Source organism: Echinops telfairi, unplaced genomic scaffold, assembly GCF_000313985.2.
Source record: "Echinops telfairi isolate 266 unplaced genomic scaffold, ASM31398v2 ScPeMD7_3533;HRSCAF=4204_0, whole genome shotgun sequence".
Classification (NCBI taxonomy): domain Eukaryota; kingdom Metazoa; phylum Chordata; class Mammalia; order Afrosoricida; family Tenrecidae; genus Echinops; species Echinops telfairi.
The window spans coordinates 63,262,369-63,284,492 of record NW_022107431.1 but is presented as its reverse complement, the minus strand read 5'-3'; the positions used below and the strand labels follow the sequence as shown (position 1 = coordinate 63,284,492).

The following is a 22,124-nucleotide window of genomic DNA, read 5'->3' as shown; positions in this document are numbered from 1 at the left end:
GAGGGCAGTGCGCACTCACCCAGCCCGAGTGCAAACTATCCCTCATATTGCTTTCAGCCTCTCGTGAGCACAAGCTTTTCTTTAATGAGCTTTTGCTTTACTTACTTCATAGCTAAGCTTGTTTTTGGGGTACCACCTGTAGTGAGCTAACATTCACAATGCCATACAGCTTAGGCATCTGTATTAGTCTGGGTACTTTAGAGAAACAAATCCACAGCAACTCATGTATAAGAGAGAGTTTTATGTAAAGAAAATGTGCATCACGAAAACATCCCAACCCAATGCTGCCCAAGCCCACAAGTCCAACATTAACCCATTAACCCAACACCAGTCCACAAAGTCCTCCACCTCACAAAACAGAGACAATGATGCGGACTGGAGGAGGAAAGCTGAGTCAGTGAACAAACAAGCATCTCAGCACTAGCAGGGGTCTCCACACGGCTGCTCCAGCACCCAGGGCTACATCGGGATAGGTCCATGTAGCTTCTCCTTGGGGATGTCTTGTAGGAAGTCAATCTTGCAAGCTGAAGCAGGGAGCTGCTAAAGCAGCTGCACCCTGGTGCGACCATCACGAAGTAAGAGACCCGAGAACTAGAAAGGCGAAGCTCACCACCCATTTATCCCTCTGCCTTTCAATTAGTCCCACATGTGATTATCGGCCAGGCTGGCACAATTAACTAACTCAGCATCTACAGAACACGATTAAGTGGCTTTTAGTATAGTCAGAGTTGTGCACCCACCACCATTATTAGTTCTATGGCATTTCCATCAACTAATGAAGAAACTTGCACCCCGTCATAGTCACTCCCCATTCTCCTTCTCTCTAACCCAGGACAGGAACTGATCCACTTTCTTTTTCTGTGGGTTTGCCTGCTCTGTACATCGCATGTAAATGGAATCATACAGCTTGTCATCTTGGTGACTGACCACTGTCACTGTACAACGTGGTTAAGGTCCATCCATGTTACTGGGTAGTTCAGTACTTCCTTTTTTATTGACAAAGAATATTCTATGGTATGGACATATCACATTTGTTTATCATCAGCTGGAGAATTTTGGATTATTTCAGGGTTGTTTTTGTTGTCGTTCTTAGGAATACTACTGCTATGAACTTTCATGCATGAGTTTTTGTGGAGACATGCTTTCATTCTCTTGGGCATATGTGGAATTGCTGGTTCATGTGATAACTGTGTAAATCGGTCTTTCAAAAAAATGTTAAATCATTTTATTAGAGGCTCATACAACTCTTATCACAATCCATACATACATCAATTGTGTAAAGCACATTTGTACATTCATTGCCCTGGAAACTGCTTTTATGAAAACATTCTCTGTGACCAGAGAGAACCTTTCTAGTCGATGGCATTGCCACTAGTTGCATTAACTCAGATTACGTTGCTCGAAGCTTGCGGAGACGGAACAATTCGTATTATGAAAGCTCTGCCCAACAGAGCTTTTTTCTGTTGTCTTTTTTTGGGGGGTGGGGTGGGGTAGGTACCCCCTGTATGCTTTTTTGATTATAGTCACCTAACCAAAACCCACTGTCATCCAGTTAATTACAACTCATAAAGATCCTAGGTAGACAGCCTTTCCAAGGCTTTGTAGATATGAGAGAAGACAGCCTCATCTTTTTTCTAAGGAGTGGGTGGTGGGTTTGAACTGCTGACCTTGAGGTTAGTCAACACCACCAGAGATCCTTACAGCCAGTCTCATGGTTATGAAAAGGTGCCCGGGTGTTGCTGTGGGTTAGCTGCTGGGAGGCCAAGTGCAAGGTTGGCAGTTCAAATCCACCAGCCACTCCCTAGGAGAAAGAGGAAAGATTTAGAGTCTCAGACACCCAAAGAAGCCGTTCTACTCTGTCCAATAGAGTCAGTAAGAGTTGGAATCAACCCAATCGCTGTGGTAACTATAATGGTGATGAAGTGGAATTTCACTGCAATTTTGAATTGTTTTCCTGGTGGCTACTGATGCCAGGATCTTTGCATGTGGTGATGGTTACCTGTGTATTTCCTTTGAAGAAATGTTGATTAAGATCCTTTGCCCATTTAAAATTTTATTTATGTGCCTTTTTATTGTGCATTGAAAGAATTATATATTTAGAAACAATCCCTCAGCTAATAGATGATTTGTAAATATTTTCTCAGTTGCGTGTCTTGCCTTTTTACTTTGCTATGGTGTCCTTTAAAGCATAAGCTTCAAGCTTCAATAAAAATCCTATGTATTTGTTGGTTATTTATTTTTGGTTTGAGGCCATGAAGATTTTTACCTCTTTTCTTTTGAGAGTCCAATTGTACTCTCTTTTACACTGGGCCTTTCACCCACTGTTAAATTAATTTTGTATGTGTCATGAGGTGAAGAGTCCAATTTCATCTTTTACACGTGACCATTGAGTTCGCCAAACTCCAGATGTGGAATAGACTATTCTTTCCCCCCATCGAATTGTTTTCAAAAACATTGCTGAAAAATCAATGGACTATAAATGTGAAAGCTTATGTTTGGACTCCTATTATGTTCCATTGATCTATGTGTCTGTTCGTAGTGAAGGAAAAGTACCATCATTTAAAGGAGCCATGTCAGCTTCCACAGGAGAAAGCAATTAGGCAAGGCTCATGCTAAGGCGCTATTATTGTTACAGGTTTCACACACTCTTTACACGGTCATCTCATTCGATCCACACCGCAGCCTGCAAGATGGGCTGTCTTCTCTCTCTTATCTTTCAATGAGCAAAAGTGACCTTCAGGTCCAAAAGCCAGAGCTAGTGATCCCAGAAGTTGTGTCTCACAGGGCCCACAATTTCTTGCTCGACCAATAAATTTACATATTGAAATTGATTACTGAAAAGCCTGTGTTCCCCCATTAGACTGCAAGAAACTCAAGGAAGATGGCACACCTTTCTCATCATCATCAATCCAACATTTGTCATAGCCCCTGGCACATAGAAGTTCAATACGTCCACTCTCACTGAGTCAGTTCTGACTCATAACAACCCCGGCTAGAGTTTCTGAGACTGTACAACATTAAGGAACTAGATAAGCCTCATCTTTCTCCAATGGAGTAGCTAGTGGGTTTGACCAGCTAACTTTGAGTTAGCAAGCCAGTGCTTAACACCCAACACCACTAGGGATCCTTTAGAGCAGCGGTTCTCAACCTGTGGGTTGAGACCCCATTGGGGGTCATACGACACTTTCACAGGGGTCACCCAATTCATAACAGTAACAAAGTTACAATTATGACATAGCAATGAAAATAATTTCATGCTTGGAGGGGGGCACCACAAAATGAGGAACTGCATTAAGGGGACACAGCATTAGGAAGCTTGAGAACCACTGCTTTAGAGGTTCGTTCAATAATCCACCCACTGCCATTGCAGCCACAACCCTAGATAGGATTTCATAGGCTGTATGTCTCCATGGGCTGTAAGCCTCATCTTCCCACACAGCAACTGGTGGGTTGAAACCATTAGCTTTGTAGTCAATAGCCCAATGCTTACCCAACCACGCTCCCGGAGCTAGGACTCAGTAATTCAATTGAACAAAGAAGGCCTGGGCCAACGAAAGGCTCAATATATTTTCAGGAAGCAGGGTAAATATTTTAATGGCATCACTTTCCTCGTACAACTTTTGATAAAATCAATTCTAAATAGACCCATTTCCTAAACAGAGTAAAACTCAGAAAAGAACGCAGTTATAAGCCACTCTCACAACATAGGCTTACAAGCTGCAGGTGTTTCGCAATGGGGATTTCATGAATCCAAGTGGTTTCCAGAAACGAGCCGAGTAGCGGCATCTTTGCCACTCCCATCTTTGCAGCATCATCCCTAGGTTTGACTCCAGACCCCTCTCCTTCTCCACATGCCAGCCAAGTGGTCCGTGGGGTTCAAAGGAGATCACATTAGCATGTGTGTGTGGGAAAACATGTGTAGACATACACTTTGTAATTTGTCCATTTTCAGGTGTACTATCCAGTGGCCTTATCACAGTCATGCTGTCCTACAACCCTTACCACTGTTGGATTCTTTCCTAAAGGATGTCATCACCCCAAACAGAAACCCGGCTTATTAAGCAATAACTAGTCCCCGCTTTTCTTTCAGTCCATGATTGCCCTTAATCTACTTTCTCTTTATATGGATTTGACTTTTCTAGAGATTTCAGATGAGTAAATCATATGATCTTTGTCCTTTTGTGTCAGGGGAGCCAGTCCCTAACAAATCATCACAGGCCCAGGAGGTGCAAATGTACAGCAACAATATATAAAGATTACAGTAAAATCATAGAGAATAAGAGACGTAGAAAAGTGAAATAAAGGAGTCAGACACATTTCATGGTAGCATGCTGACCTCAGCCCTGCTTGGTGGTCCATGTGAGGATGTGGAAGGTGGGAATGGCCGGGGAGAGAGAGAGATTTATTACTAACCAGGCTTATATATCTTTTGGGGGCATGCAAGCCCCCTAATACAGGTAAAGACCTACATCACAGGAAGGGGTTGTACTATAGGTAATACAGCAATGAGTGGAGGATGACCTAGGGGTATACATGCAATAGCAAGGGGAGGGATTGGGCGCACACATGTGACAAGATGTGTGGGTCCTAGATTCAGGATGGCAGTCTAACTTGGGATGTCACTGAGCAGGTGTGACCACTTCTCTGGTTCTCCATGGAAACAATTACTATCCTTATCAGTAGGGTGTGAGCCCCACCTACAGTGAACCAGACAGTAGTCTGATGGCTGAATGCCTTCAGGGAGACTATCTCTAAGCATCTGACCTCCCACCACTGTGCTGGCAAATAGCCTCTACTGTTTGGCATATCTTTGGGGGACACAAAGCTGGGGAAAAGTCTTTTTATATCCCACAATTCCCCCTTTTGTTTTATATATAAAATTCAAAAGAGTCACAGGGGCAAAGTGGTTATTTTCTATACATTGAAAGTTGTTGAGGCAAATTTAATGATCAAATTAATACAGCCAAGCCAAAACTTCAGGCTTATGGCAAACATCTTGAATCCAGGCACGGGGGCATAAAGTTGCTCTATGCCCATCTGCTATTGGAGGAAGGTATGAAAGGGATTGGATGTCACTGGGGGAAGAAAAAGAGCCAATAGGAATGTCTGCGTCTATAGGGAGATAGAATCAACCATATGCTCATTTCAAGGCAGCAACGCTTTTAGGGGAGAATCTGTGAAAATGGTAGATTAACACAGGAAAATGTACTCGGACTGTATCTCCAGTTATCAGAGTGGTGGCCTCCCTACCGTGGAATACTAGCTTTCCATATTCCTCCATTCCAGTCAGGAGTACGTCCCAGCCATAGTTCCCTCAGTGTTCGTTTCCCACACTTTTGTGTCTGGATTATTTCAGCAGGATGCTTTCAAGGTTCATAGTATTATAGCATGTGAGAACTTCATGCCTTTCATGCTAGAATAATATTCTGCTGTACATCCATACCACATTTTGTTTACTCATTCATCTGTTGATCCCCATTTAGGTTGCTTCCACTCTTTGGCTGTTGTGCATGATGTTAGCAGTGAACATTGCTGTACAAGGATCTGTTTGAAGTCCTGCTTTCCAGTCTTGATATTTATATGTATCCTCCGTGACAACCTTATACTGGTTTGTCAGTTATTATCTCAATACATTTGGTGACGGTTATATTATTCTTTAATACGTTGCTTCAAGTTTCCTAAAATGAACACATCTACCAGATTATTTGTAGACAAAATGTATAAAGGAGTTTTAAAGCCGGAAGTTCACCTGACTTTGACTCTTGACAAAGATTTTAACAGTAGTGCAGATGAGGTATGTGGCCCAGTGGGTGGATTTGGGGATCCAGGACAACCCTGGTGCCCTGTGCCATACTGTGGTTTTCATTGGTGACCGGTGATACCGTGTGTTTTTCTGAATTGCTTTAAATGTCCTTTTGTGATTGGGGACTGTTAGGTTTCATCCTCAGCATACATTGGATCCTGTGGGGAAAGCATTTCTTTGGAAAGGTAGTCTTTGTTTTTGCACTACACTACTTGAACTGGGTCCTTCCTCGTTTCGTGCCTAATAAGGCATGGAATCAGATAAACAGGTAGTGGTTTCGTAAACGTTACTTTAAAAATGCTCCACTAACACTTTAAAAGTATGTATGCAGATGTTTTGCTTGCGCCTTTGGGCATAATTATAAATTAGTCATGGTTTCATGCATATTTAAAAATTATTTTAATGCTTTTTTTGGCTGTTGGTGTAGCTACTGCTATGCAAGTTTCCTCTTCTTTTCAAGAAGAGGAGACTTTTCAACCGGTTGCTATTTAACACATTTGACATACTGTCTGCCTGCACTATAACCCCTGATGTTCAGAGGAAGGACAGTTCATCAGTGGGTGCAGTGTATGGCAGTCATTAACAAAGAGAAGCTTTAAGGAAACATGCCTAGGTTAGGGCCCATTCGTATACGTCCCAGTTGAGGTGTGACCCGTCTTCTTACTGACTATACATGACATGTGTGCAGTCAAAGGGCTCCGGGGGACTCAAAACCAAATCAAATCCCTGCCTGCAAGTTTATGAACTCACAGTGACCCTCTAGGATAGAGAGAATCCCTCCCTATGGTTTGCAAGGCTGTGGATTTTCTGTGAGTGCTGACAGCCTCATCTTTCTCCCAAGGAGTGGCTGGTGGGTTTCATTTTGTGTTTCTTTTTCTTTTTTTAATCGTTTTCTTAGGGGCTCATACAATTCCCATCACAATCCATACACACATCAATTGTGCAAAACGCATTTGTACATTCATTGCCCTCATCATTCTCAAAACATTTCCTCTCCACTTAAGCCCCCGGCATTAGGTTCTCATTTTCCTCTCCCTCCCCGCTCCCCTCTCCCCCATGAGCCCTCGATAATTTATAAATTATTATTTTGTCATATCTTACCCTGTCCGATGTCTCCCTTCACCCACTTTTCAGTTGTCAGTCCCTCAGGGAGGAGGTCACATACAGTTCCATGTAATCGGTTCCCTCCCTCCAACCCATTCTCCCTCCACCCTCCCAGTATCACCACTCACACCACTGGTCCTGAAGGGATCATCCGTCCTGGATTCCCTGTATCTCCAGTTCCTATCTGTACCAGTGTACATCCTCTGGTCTAGCCAGACTTGCAAAGTAGAATTCATATCATGATAGTGGAACCGGGGAGGAAACATTTAGGAACTAGAGGAAAGTTGTATTTTTCATCGTTGTTACATCGCCCCCTGACTGGCTCGTCTCCTCCCCAAGACCCCTCTGCAAGGGGGTCTCCAGTGGCCTACTAATGGGCTTGTGTGTTTCTTGTCCTGTCCCTAGATGTTAGAAAGAGAAACAGTTCTGGATCAAACAAAAGGAACCGTGGTTTCTTCGTAGGGTTCCTCAGAGCCCTACCAAGCACAGGAGTACTGGGCATCCCTAATGAAAAATGCATCGAATCGTTGGGTAGGAATGTTCTACACAGCCATGTGTTGGGAGGTGGTGGGATACGGCTTTTCTTTCTGCGGAACCCTCACCACTCCCCTGACCAGAGACTGAACACTAAAATGTGACTTCGTTATCACTGCCCATTACATGAAAGGACAAATAAGGATTTGGCAGAACATAAAATGTTTAAAGAATGGTTCCTTCTTGTCAAGAACACCTGCTGACAACCTACTCCGTCAGGCACTACCGACTGGTTCCAGAACCCCCCAAAGGATCGCTAGTGGCGCAGGGGTTAAGCACTGGACTCCCCCCCAAAGTTGAGCATGGGGTTTTGGGGGGGCTTTCTAATTGCAGGTCTTTTCACATTTCATTATGATATCCTATATTTAGTCGGCTCATACTGCCCTTGGACATTAGCTGTGCAGTTCTTTGACTTCATCATTACTTCCATTGGTTTTAGCTACTTTGTGATCAGGAGCCAGTCTTAGGGTCTTTTCTGACATCACCTTGGTGTGCTCTAAGTTTTCCGGTACTTGGCTTTCTTCACTTGTTATATTCTTCTTATCGTCCCATACTTGTTCAGGCTTCTTGATTAGTGCCCAACCCATAAAATCTGTTATTGAGATATTCTCTAAATTCAGGTGGGAAAGATTCAAGGTTGTATTTTGCCTCTAGGGGACTTGTTTGAATTTTCTTTAACTTCAACCAAAACTCCTATGAGAAGTTGATGGTTTGTTCCACGGATGGTTCCCGATTCTGTTTTGGCTGATGATTTTGAGTTTCCTTAAAATCTCTTCTGCAAAAGCAATTTGGCTTTTGCCATGTGGCTTCTCCTCAGAGATGTCTTGCAGGAACTTGAGATGTCTTGCCAGCTGAGGCAGAGAACTAACTATGGCAGCCACACACTGGTCCGACCATCCGAGAACACATAAACAAGGTGAGGCTTGCCGAGCCGTGTTCATTGGCCAGGTTGGCACAATAAACCTTAGCTATCACAGATGTAAAGGTATTGGAACACTCCTACATTGCTGGTGGGACTGTTGAATTGTGGAAATCAGTAAGGTGTTTCCTTAAACAAAATAAATAAAATTACCTTATGATCCTCCAACCCCTCTACTGGGTATAAATCCTGAAGAAATAAAGAATGCAACACAAATAGATATGTGCATACTTATGTTTATTGCAGCAATTTGCATAATAGCACAACAGTAGAAACAACCCAAACCTCTGAGTTTGGAGGAATGGTTAAGCAAATTCCGGTAGATTCAAACATACAGTGGAATATTACGCATCACTAAGGAATGGTGATGACTCTGTGAAGCACCAGGATACACGGACAAAACTAGAGCGCGTTATGCTTAGCAACATTCATCTAGCTCATAAAGATAACTATTTAATGACACCATTATTATAAGGAAAAACAAAACGAAAAATGGTTTTCACCCCAAAAGGCATGACTTTGAAGACTAAGCGGAGGCCAGGGTGTAGAGCGAGGGCGGGACAGGAAATGACAGCAGGAGAGAGGATGAGGGGAAACAGACACATTATGGGGTGTATGGGTGCACTAAGACTGCTTTTATGTGATGAGCAACTTCGCATACTATGTTCTTCTTTAAAAAACAAATAAATATACATAATTTTGAAAAAAGATAAAGCCCCATAACCTTAAAAACTCTCTAGATTCCTCATTTTCCCGAGATAAACATTGATCTGAGTAGTCATAAAAGTGAGAAAAGTCAAACTGAAGTGGACTTGAAAGGCAAACTAATAAATCAATTAATTCATTAAAACTAATTAAAAAACAAACAAACCTGTGGGCTTATGGATGAGCCTAGGTGAAGCGGGGCACTTAGAGCACTCTGGGTGAGATCAACAACTGGAGCAGACACACGTCTAATCTGTGAACATGGATTTTTAAGAAGAGTTGCGACTATTGTATCTGAGAATTCACATCGGTGACTACTTGTTCCTAAGATTATACACTTTTGCATATAATATTTGGACCATGTGATGGACCATTTTTTGACCATATTATGAATTATACTAGTTATTAAATTTGAGATGTGTAAATTTGGTAGGTGAAGAAGTTGTAGGTCATTGCGTGTTATCTTGTTCTCGTTTGGAGATGTGCTAAAAGAGCGTGAGAATTTTCTCTTGTACTTGAGCGTTAACCAAATTGGAAACAAGAGTTCTGGCTTTTTAATTCCACCGATTCAAAGACAAGCACTGAAGCTTTCTGATTTTGAGGTTCAAGAGTTTACTTTCTTCTTATAACAAGTTCACTCACTTTTAAGGCAATCGGTTATTCTGCAGTATTCAATCACTCCAAGTGGGTTTTTAATAAGAAGAATGAGAGTCTGGGGTTTCTTTCCAAATGCAAATTTTGCATTCAAATATATTAATGAATCACCTACAGTTCCCCCTCCTCCCCCTTGGGGCAATCTAAGAATTGAGGGGCTGATGATGAAAGGAACGTGGGCCTGCCTTAAAGCTGCCACTGCAGATGGAAAGGCACAACTCTGCTTCAGGTAGGGCAGGCATGAAGGTGGCTCTAGGGAAGAGATGACTGCGGAACCAAAACCCCAGAGTCGCTGCTATGGCGTCACCGCTGACGCACTGGGATGTTGCTGTGTGTTCCTGAGACTGGAACTGTTAGGGGAGTAGAAAGCTCAGTCTTTCTCCCTCTGCCGGTGATTTCAAATTGCTGACTGTGCGGATCACCGCCTAACACAAACCACAAGGTCTCCAGGACTCCTGGAATATAGCACAGTGGGTCATGAATGATCCGCCTGCTATGTTCATGGGATTAGTGTTTGATTCCTGAAACACTCACATCAGTCAGTGTATGGCAATATAGGCTGATAAACAAGGAGAGTTTCATGCCTATGGAAATTGGAATAAGTGTAAAATTGTACATGCTGAATTATAAAAGACAGACGTCTCCTGTACTTATACATGGAATCGGGACCTTCTGTTAGATTTGGTCTTCAGACCATAGAACTCTCACTGCCATCCAGTCAGTGCTGACTAACAGCCACCCCCACTGGGTCTGGAGCCCATGACTCTATGGGATGGGAAGCCAAGTCTCCTGCCCAGCACCTGCCCTGAGGCTCAAAACCACACAAGAGGAAACTCACCTTTGGCCCTCTTCTTCTGGGTGTAGACTGCTTCTTACAATCTGCCTGTCGTTTTCTATTCAGTGTGTGTTTTTACATTCTTCAAAGTTAATATTGGTGAGGTGGCTAGCTGGAGTGCAGGCAGTACCCATGTTCCCAATAAGATCTACCTGAGAGAATTGTGGGTAAGGTGGAACAGGTGTGTATGGTTCTCACTTAGTGTTACTTTAGTGCAAGGAAAAGTTTGAAGACTTTTCCATGATTTAAAAACTGCACACATATCACATAAGCAGGATTTTGATCAAGAATTTGTTATGGGTATTGGTTCAATAGTCTCAAAGTTTACATAAAGTTAAGGCATAAGTAGCAGATATCTAAATGCCTTGATCACACAGTGGTGTAAGCATCAGACAGCTAACTAATAGGTTTTCCATTTAACCAACTAGCAGATGAGGCCATCTGCTTCCATGAATATTTACAGCCTTGGCAGCCTCAGGAAGCCATTGCACTCTGCTAGGGAGCGGATGGGGCGCTGAAAGTTGAACTTCGGTAACGTGGAGACTGTCTCTATGAAGGAAGAGAGCTGTGGAGACATGGTCAACTGTAGCAAATGCAGATTTTAAGCACAGTAATATAGGAAATGGCCAGGACGAAATGTAATTAGAAATGCAGACAACAGATGACAAAAGATGACTGGGAACCTCCTAAAAAGTGGGCAAAAGATGACAGCAAACAAAGAAGAAAAAATAAAATGGCAGCAGGGTGTTGAAAGAGAGCCCCCAGATTGGGGGGAAATTTTTGGCAATGACAAAATCTCTAAAATTTAATGAAAACTTCAACACCTCAATAAGAAAATGAGAAATAATCCAATTTACAAATGGACAAAGAACATGAACATATATACTTCAACAAAGAAGACACTCCAGCTCAATAAACATATGAGGAAATGCTCCAGATGAAGAGCCATGGAAAAGGCAAATGAAAACAACAGTGAGATCACTTCTCACCTCAACAGTGTTCAAAACAGCAGAAAAGGACAGACGCCGGGGACGCCATGGAGAGACTAGATGGGGGCAGATGGGCTATCAAATGGTGCGGGCGCTGTGTAAAACAGTCGAGCACTGAGAACAGACATACGACATGACCGAACAATCCATCTATTTGGTATATAGCCTAGAAAATAAGAACCATGACACAAATCAATATAGGCACACTGGAGTTCACTACAGCACTGACAACAACAGCCAAAAGTGGGACACCACCTCCATGCCCAGCAGTGGAAGAATGCATATCAACACGCTTTGGTTCATCCACTCTATAGAACACTGCGAACGACAATGACTTTGGGGAACACTCCATAACACGAGAGAACCTGAGTGCTGAGAACCACATGCCGAGTGAAATTAGCCAACTACAAAAGGCCAAAAAGACCGCTATTGTAAAAAGTCAAGGAAAATTTTGCCCACCAAAAGGAACATTTTTTTAAATGGTTATCAGAGGGCAACAGGGTAGGGAGGTAAAGCTACGCTCAAGAAGGAAGATGAGTATTAACTTGCGTGAGGCAGGTGATATACACTAAGAAGCATGTTGTCGAAAACGATGGAGGCAAGGAAGGGCACTGGAGGAGTGCAAGAGGAAAGGGCAACAGAGGCAGAGACAGTTATTGTTTTTTCATTTTTCATGGTTTTATTGTATTTTAGTGTTGATGAATACAAAACTTAGATGACATGCCCTCCACCTCAAGATTTGGTCCACAAAAATATATCAATACGTAGATCCCAAAAAAACAACTATGTTGATATGAACAATGGGGACCGGAGTGGAGACCCAAAGCCCATCTGTAGATAATTGGCCATCCCCTCACAGAAGGGTCACAAGGAAAGGACCAGTCAGCCAGGGTGCAGCATAGCTGGTACAGATACGAGCTCTCAACACGGCAGACACCGTTAAATGCCACCCCTGTGTGATCTGTGAGCCAACAAACAGATACCGTGCAGGCTCCAATGGTGCGAGGGAGAAAGGACGTCATCCTCACAAAGAGATATTTATGTTTGACAGAGGATATTGGTACAGGGAAATTTAATTTTGTTGCAACTGTATCTATGAATAAGGTGAAACATAAAGGGGACAAAGTTAGGAAAAATATTTAGACATAATTAATGGATGAGTCCCTGAACCTAGGGACTCAGGACCTTAGTCTTGGGGAACACCAAGGCCAATTGCCACAATGTACGTAGTTCACAAAGACAATGTTCTGTGTCCTACTTTGGTGAGCAGCAGCGAGAGTCTAAATGCTAATGGAAATAATAATAATTTCTAATTTATCAAGGGTTCATGAGGGAAGAGGGTGCATGAGGGAGGGAGGGGGAAATGAGGTGCTGATATCAAGGGCTCAAGTAGAAAGGAAATGCTTTGAAAACGATGATGGCAACAAATATACAAATGCACTTGACACAATGAATGCATGTATGGATTGTGATAAGAGGTGTAAGAGCCCCCAATAAAGTGATTTAATAATTTAAAAAATGATAATGAGCGGTCATCTCAGGTGCAAGATTGGCCTCTTCCTGTCCAGAAGAACAATGAGGGTGAGAATGGAAGACACTTGGAAACCACGAATCCAGTGAACTAAGGGGCCACATCCATCTCCATGGGCCTGAGACCAGAGGAAGGAGAGGGGCCCTGGCTACCACTGCCAACTTTCCTGACAGAGGCCACACAAGGAAGCGTGCCAGCTAGAGTGGGAGAAAATGGTGGAACAAAACTCATCCATAAAAGAGACCCAACTAACTTCTTGGATACAGACTGGGGGAAATGCAAAGACAATGGTTCTTGGTCTCCGTTCAGGTCTGGACCTGAACTCTCCCACTGTTTCAGTGGCTCAGCTTTTAGCCAGACAATTTTGTTGTTGTTAGGTACCATCGAGTTGGTTCCGACCCATACGACCCTGTGCACAACTGAAATGAAACACTGCCCTGTCCTGTACCATCCTCACAATTGTTCCTCTGCTTGAGCCCATTGTTGCAGTCAGTGTCAGTTGGTGATCATTTAAGATGTAGGGGGCAGCAGTTGCCTCAGCACAGAGTTTGGAAGGGTCAGAAAAGGGGGAGGAGGAGAGGGGAGAAACCCTGGAAGTGGTGGGACGGGTGGTGTGGCAATGATCGGATTGGAATGATTAAGATAAAGCAAAATGTGGTTGAATTGATGGATTCAAAACTGATTGTCTGCTCTGTGAACTTTCATTCAATTCACATTTAGAAGATTTTTTTTAAAGAACAGGAATTTGTAAATGAGGAAGTCATATTCCTTTTAAGCAAGCAATTTAAGAGGAATAAATGGGAAGAAATTAAAATGACCGAGTGTAAGGGAAAGCAGGAGGAAGGATAGGTAGGCATTTGAAGCATAAACAGTGAGATTATCAAAAATGTCATAATTAAATGTTCAAAATTTACGCCCTGAGTTAGCTCAGCCCTGCACAAATAATTACAACTTTGTTGATAAAAATTGTTGTGCATTAATTCTAAGCAGTATTGGTGATGAAATTGTCTGTCCTCCTGCAGCATCTGCATGACCCGACCAAGACTCAACTTCTGTCCTTCTGTGCATTGAGACTTTGCTTGCAGAGGGAGTGCTCTGCTGGACCTCTTTTTCATCGCCATCTTTCTCATCATAGATGTCTCCTTGCAGTCAGTTGAAAAATTAGAGTATTTTCCACTCTGATGAAAGGAGAACACATCGTAGAGTCCATGGCCGTCTTTATTAGAACCCCCATCTTACAAAACGGGTGCATAATGCAATAATACTGCCAATGATCTAATCTGTCAGCTTAATTTTATTGCCAGATTTATTTTAAGATAAATTAAACTATATACTTTAGTGCAGTGCACTGACTCATTTAGTCTGGGATTGGTTATAGGTATTAACTTGCTTTAAAAGCTTTATTCTGTTCTACAAGGCTGGGGCTCATTGGCTTGGAGATTTGTGGTTTGGGTGGTGGTTTTGTGGAGGGTCTTGCTTCTGAGGTGGGCACAGAAATAGTAATGCCTATTCAGATGGCAGTGCTTTCTCCGCTCGGTACTTACATTCGGGTGACTGGGCCACTTTAGCCCGGCTCCAACTTAATCAAGATACCATGCATAATCTGAACCACAGCAAAGATTTCCTGGCTGTTGCTAAGTGGGTAGGAGGAAGTGGTCATGCTTGCCGTCATCAGCTTCTCAATTTGAATTGTATTTCTAATTTCCAGTGAGCCATTTTCTTGTGTAAAATCTGTTTTAATTTTGCACCATTTTAATTCTTGTCACTTCTGGAATGCTTTGTTAAATGGTTTCAAGGGATCAAAAGGAAATTTTGATTCCTCTGGTGTTACATAATGGGTATTAGAAGCCAGATGGAGCACGTGCTTCTCCCATCGAGCCTGCATGTTTCTGCCCACAGTCTAAGTATTGGCTGTGATTCCCCAAGGAGCCCTGGTGGCAAAGTGGTACCAGGAGGGCTGCTGATTGCAAGGTCATTAGTTGGAAGCCACTAGCTGCTTCTCAGGAGAAACATGGGGCTTTTTAATCCAGTCAAGGTTTACCGTCTTGCAGACTCTTAGGGGCCATTCTCCCCTTTCCTTGCTATGAGTTGCAATCAACTCAAAGGCCCTGAGAGAGTTCAATAGTCCCCACAGAGCCCTGGTAGCATTGTGGGCTAACCACTGAACTGCTGACCAAGGTGGTGTTTGAAACCCACCAGCCCCTGTGCAGGAAAAGGTTAAGCTGATGGCTCGCATAAAATCTGGGAAACCCTAAGCAGCTCTGCCTTGCCCTAAAGGGTTGCTATGGTGTGGGGTTGACTTAATGGCAGTGGGTTTTATAGAGCCCCTAACCATTGTATAAAAGAGATAGAAAATGTTTTCTGGAACAATAAGGTAAAAATTTTACCGAACCCTCTTTGATAGCATTGGATCATTGATGTCAACTGTTAGCATCTAAGAGAGAGATAGTATCGAAGCAAAAGATGGCGGAGTGGCAGATAACTTTGAACTACTTGACACGTGTTGGGGGAAAAGAGACAGGTGCTGAGCTCTTGTACTGAAACTTGGCATAACATCATTAAAACCCTGGAAAGACATAAAACACAGCCAAACAAACCCATCATTGCTTCATTACCTGTGCTCTAAGTAGAAAGGGGAAGAAAGGACTTGGCCAGGGGAGAAAAGGGAAAGGAAGTCGGGGCTGTAGAAGAGGGACTGGTTTATAACCAGCGAGACAAACTCATGGCCATCTGGCGGGTTCCGACTCCTAGCCACTCCACAGGGCAGAGCAGAACAGAGCTGCCCCTGTGAGTTTGCAAGACTGCCATCTTCATGACGGAGAAAGCCCCCTCTTTCTCCCGAGGAGGGACTGGTGGCCCCCAGCTGCTGGCGTGACCACTAGCAGTCGAACCACCTGACCGCTGCGCTACCAGAGCCCGGTGATGGTGATCGGAGATAGAAGAAAAAGAATGTTGTCATCAAGCAGAGCTCCTGCGGGTAGAATTTTACTTGAAAGTGTTTTCAATGCCTGTTTTTTGTTTGTTTGTTTGTTTATAATAAGGTCACCCACCAGACCTTTCTTGTGAGGTCTCAGTGAACTTGAGCTTCTAATTTTTTGGTTACCAGGCAAGCACATCAGCCATTTGTTCCACCCAGGGAACCCAATTGCTACATTGCTGGTCCCCAATAAATGTGCACTGAATAGTGAAATTCATTCAACATGAAAAATCATTTGGGCTGATTGGAAATTTCTATCTGGGAAGATAGTCTATTGTTCTATTGAACCAAGCATTAATTGTTAATTAGTGTGCTTATTAATAGTGTGCTTATAAATAATGTGCCAAGACATATTTTACCACGGATAAAGTGACAGGGAAAGGGGAGAGGAATCTTTTCATAAGAAAATTACTTCTTTAGTCCCATTTTCCACAAAAGCTCATGAAATCTGAAGAGTACGACCTAAAATTCTAAAGGAAGCCTGGCCTTTGAAAACCCACCTGAATGTTGTTCGGCCCACCAAGGACCCCATGGTTCTGATTCTTAACCCTACTGATAGGCCACTGGAGATGCCCTTGCAGAGGGGTCTCGGGGAGGAGATGAGCCAGTCAGGGTGCGATGTAACAATGATGAGAAATACAACCTTCCTCTAGTTCCTAAAGGTTTCCTCCCCGCTCCCACTACCATGACTCGAATTCGATCTTGCAAGACTGGCTAGACTGTACCAGAGGAGGTACACTGGTACAGATAGGAACTGGAAATACAGGGAATCCAGGACGGATGAGCCCTATAGGACCAGTGCTGTGAGTGGCAAAACAGGGAGGGTAAAGGGAGAATGGGTAGGAAAGAGGGAACCGATTACATGGAACTGTGTGTGACCTCCTCCCTGGGGGACAGACAACCAAAAAGTGGATGAAGGGAGACGTCGGACAGGACAAGATATGACAAAATACCCATTTATAAACTACCAAGGGCTCATGCGGGATGGGGGAGCGGGGAGGGAGGGGAAAAATGAGGACCTAATGTCGGGGGTTTAAATGGAGAGAAAATGTTTTGAGAAACGATGTACAAATGCGCTTTACACAATTGATGTGTGTATGGATTGGGATAACAGTTGTATGAGCCCCTAATAAAATGTTAAAAAAAACCAACACACACACACAAAGAAAGGTACACACATATAAGGGAGTTTGAGAGAATTATGGGAAAATCCCACTATCTTTTATTCCATTTCCCCATGAACGTTTGACACACACACACCCCGCCCCCGCCCCACTTCTTATACTTGTCTTAGTCGCCTAGTGCTGCCATGAACAGAAACATCACAAAGTGATGGCTTCAACAACTTCATTTTCTGATTGGTGGCTAGAAGCCCAAATTGAGGGGACCATCAAAAGAGAGAAAGGCTCTCTCTGTGTTAGCTCTAAGGAAAGGTTCTTGTCATTAACTTTCCTTGGATGTACTTCCCTCCCAGTTCTTTTTTTTTCTGGGTGGTGAGCCCCTGTCACTCTACTTCTTTCTACTTTTATCTCCTGTAAGATAAAAGGTGATGCAGGCCATACCCCAGGGAAACTCGCCTCACATCACATGAAAGCTGTGACCTGATCAACGATGTTACCAAGTCAAAGAAACAAACTCACTGCCATCAAATTGATGCCTACTCATAGAACTGCCCCTGTGAGTTTCCAACACTGTACTACGTACAGAGCAGAAAGCCCTTTCTTTTCCCCAGGGAGCTCCTGGTGATTTTGAACCACAGACCTTGTGCTTAGTACCCAACATGTAACCACTAGCCAACAGAACTCCTCAAGGATATTACATTCTAGCCTAATCCCCTTTAAGAGTGACTGACGGTCACCTCAGAGCTGCCTCTAATTCTGAGTCATTAACATCATGACCACAAGCAAAACTCACTGCTGTGAGGTAACGTCAACTCATAGTTACCCGGTATAGAGTGGCTGAGACTATAGATCTTTATGTAAGCAGACATCCTCATCTTTTCCCTAAAGAGCATTTGGTGGGGCTGAACTGCCAACCTTGCAGTGAGCAGCTCATCACCTATCCCAGAGCACCACTAGAGCTACTTCTACAACACAATTATATCCGATCACACAATGGAGATCACCACATAATACTGAGCAGGGGGTGGGGTGGGGTATAGGACACAATTCAGTCGGTGACAAATACTACATATTAAAACAAAGATTTGACTAACTAATATGATGTTAGCTACACATTGCATTTAGCTACTCTAATTTATATGCATATTTGACTTAAAGATAGACTTGGAAATGGAACTTATTCTTAATCTGGGGGCTGCCTATACCTGATTAATATTTTATATTATATATGTTTTATGGCTTAGAAACTTTAAGTAATGCAAGCTATCTCGACTATAAAACCTTTAATAAAAGCAAAAGTATAGGAGCGTTTCAAATCCCTAAACTCACAGAAACGTTCATTCAAAAAAAAACAAAAAAACCCTACTGAGGCTAACTTCAGCAATCTGTCTGTCCTTAGACTGCCTGGCTTGCTTCTGTTCCCGCATTTCCTTCCCACTCAACACTCTTAGTGAAATGATGTGAAAGCTCCCTAGTGTTGCTTGAAAATTATATTAGAGACTTTCTTACATAATCAGTGACCAATCGCTACCTTTCAGGTTTCAAAGTGCTTCTGATCCGTAGTTTTCTAAATGGCCATATTAGATTATAATTAGATAACATAACATTCCTCTGTTTACAGTGCACAGTTGGTAATTTGAGCAAACTGATTTGGTTGTGCAACCTTCACCACAATCCATTTGAGAATGTTGCATCACCCCAAAATCCTCTTGTGCAGTTGCTCTCCATCCCAAATCTGACCCTAGGCAACTACTCATCAGCTCTCTGTAGCTATATGAGAGCGTACCCAAAAAAAAAAAAAAAACCAAACAAACCAGAAAAAAGCCCAGGTGAGCAGAACTTTCATAGTTTGCATTTTTCCCACTAGGCCAGCATTGATCAACTTGTTCTCAGTTGGTGCACACAGTGGGCAGGTTCTCTCTGGTCTCAGTGAATATTTTCATAAAAGCAGTTTCCCTCAAACCTTGTTTATTGCATGTGGCTGTGAAATTTTGTTTCCTGCTTGGGAAAAATGCAGCAGAAACTGTTGTGATGGTGAACACAGCTTACAAGGACAGCGCTGTGGGAAAAACAAGTGTAAAGTGGTTTTCCTATTTCAAAAAAGGTGAGATGGCGATCATTCTGGATGTCCGTCAGCTTCCCGAACAGATGAAAATGTCAACAACATTCATGCCTTTGTGCTTGAAGATCAATGATGGGCCATTGAAGAGATGGGGGCGTTATCTGAACTAAATTGGAGCTTGGTTCAGTGAATTTTAACAGAAGATTTGGGAATGAGAAGGGTTGCTTCGAAATTTTTGCCTCAGCATCTGACTGACCAGGAAAAAGTGTGTCAACTGGAAACATGTCATGCTCTGAAAGAACAGCTCCGAAGTGATCCAGACATTTTCCCCAAGGTCATTACTGGTGATGAGACATGGTGACATTCTTATGACCCCAAAAGCAAACATCAGTCAAGCCAGTGGAAGATGCCATCATTGCTTCATCCCAAAAAAGTTTATCAAGTGAAGTCAAATATCAGGACGATGCTAATTTGGTTTTTTGATGTGTGGGGGCTAGTGCATTTGGAGTTCGTTCCACCAGGTCAGAATGTTAATCAAGCGTTCTATTTAGAGGTTCTGAAAAGATTTTGTAAAAGTGTGCGACAAAAAAGTCCTAATTTGTGGCAGACGGGAGACTGTTATTGCCACCATGACAATGTAACAGCTCACGTGGCCATCTCAGTGCACCAATTTTTTCCAAAAAATAGCATGCCTCGCTTGCCCCGGACACCTTACTCACCTGACCTTGCTCCATGTGACTTCCTTTTGCTTCTATGAATAAAGAGGGACATGAAAGGAAATGATTTTATGACGTAGAAGAGGTGAAGAAAAAAATGAAGGAGGCGCTGTCAGCCATGCAAACAGATGAGTTTGAAAAATGTTCTCAGAAATGAAATAGCAGATTTGACAAATGTATTAAGTATAATGGAGAGTACTTTGAAAGTGATGAGGTTGTTTTGTTAAAAAAATTAAATACATAGCTTTGAAAAAAAATTCCGATTTTTTTTGGGGGGTGGGGCGTTACCCTCCTCATAGTTTCCTATAACATTGTCTTGAAATTCCATCTGAATGGAATCAGAATAGCTGTATTTGTAATTTAGATACATATTTGTAACTTAGAAATTAAAGTTTCCCTATTAAAATAGCTAAAGGTCTGTTGAATTAGGTGGATCTTATCTCTAATGGCAAATAGCCACAGATTAAATTAAGTGAGAGATTTTTAAAATCAGGTGCTAAGTCCTTATCCTATGTCTCAGTTGTATTGTTAAATTGCAACTTATTATATTCCTTGAGCTATACATTACATGTTATCTCTTCTAAAATTGTGAATTAATGCTTGTCCCAACTCCGGGTTTTATTTGAAAGTCTATATTGTGATGACTTCTATTTTGTTTCAGAATTAAAATGATTTGTGCATGTGCAAAGGGACAATGAATATAAGCTTTTAAATTTTGTGGCTAGATTGACAGATGGATGGAGGATGCAAAGATAACTTCCCTATATTTAGGTATAAGGGAGGCTGTTTTATCACCAGTTCTCAGGGTGTTGAGAATTTATAAGTTGGATGTATTAGAATAAAACCTCCCTCTTTGATTTTGTGTTCTTGACTGAGCAGGAGGAATGTGAAGCATGTTCTAGCAAGGAATAAAGCATTACAGTGGACTCAATCCTACGTGCTACCAGAGTTTCCCTACGACGTCAAATGCATGCTAGCCGAGCAGAAGTGTCCTGATCACAGCATGAGGATCAGGATGATTGAGTTTCTCCAGGCGGACATGACTAAGTATCTGGAGGGCTCCCTGTGAGTAGCCCTGGGTGGATTTGGTGTTTCGGGAAAGGGTCTGTTTTCAAAGTAGAGTTGGAATCATTTGTTATCAACTCTCTGACCAGTTATAATATTTTGCTAATAATTTCAACACTGCCCAATACTTGAATGTAGCTTAGAAAGATATATTTCTAATTACATGAAAATGTTTTTTAAAAAGGCGATTTACCTGAAAGGAAGCAATGTGACTTATCTGAAGTGAAATAAACATGTTCTCCTTGTGGTGAACAGGTATCCCAGCACCCAGCAGTACAATGATGTGGTCAACACCCTACTTCAGGCTCACCCTTTCCTGGACGAGGATGGCTGTGGCTTTGTAAGTGACCGTGTGGCCCTATCCTATTAATCCCATCATCAAATGATACTCATATCATTGGGTGACATTGTGTCACCCCCGTCTCCTCAACCTCTTAGTGTCTCTCTCTCCCTTTGTCTATGCAGGGCTATCTGCATGGTTGTCTCTGACTCTTTGTCTCTGTTTGGTCTCTGATTCTCTGTCCACAGAGCTCTGTGTCTCACGAGCTCTCTCTGTGTCAGTCTAGTTTTCTTTGCTTGGGTGTCTATATTCATTTTTGGCTCTGTCCTTTTTGACTCAGACTTCTCTGCCAGTATTTCTTTGTCTACTTGTCGCTCCTTGCCATCTTTCTGTCTGTCTCGCCTTTTGGAGCTATGGAAGCTCATGTTTTGATAGAGGGCCTATGAGAAAAGTCTATGGGAGATGGATACATGGAAAGAGAGAGCTGACACTGTAGCCAATCAATGCGGTCTTCCAGAGAGTGTTTCTTATCTTCTGATTAGACCTAGTGGAGAAGTTGTCTGGTTTTGAGATCTTGACCCCCAGCCTCCTTCTGCCTTTTAACCAACATTCTCAGCTGTCCTGACTTAAAAATAAATAAATAAAAAGGACCTTGAGGCTCTTTGGGACAACATTTTTTTTTTGATGGAATCTTTTTATTATTATTATTAAATACTTTTATTGGGGGATCTTACATCTCTTTTTTTTTAACATTTTATTAGGGGCTCATACAATTGTTATCCCAATCCATACACACATCAATTGTGTAAAGCACATTTGTACATCGTTT

General features: G+C 42.5%; 1 protein-coding gene across 1 annotated transcript in view; it reads left to right on the top strand.

Moving 5' to 3' along the window:
- The window catches only part of SAMD3 (sterile alpha motif domain containing 3), a 53,636-nt gene that overhangs the window by 6,442 nt on the left and 25,070 nt on the right, over nucleotides 1-22,124 (top strand). The window contains 2 exon segments of the mRNA XM_004702066.1: nucleotides 20,830-21,015; nucleotides 21,271-21,355. Of these exon segments, the coding sequence (XP_004702123.1) occupies nucleotides 20,830-21,015; nucleotides 21,271-21,355 (271 nt within the window).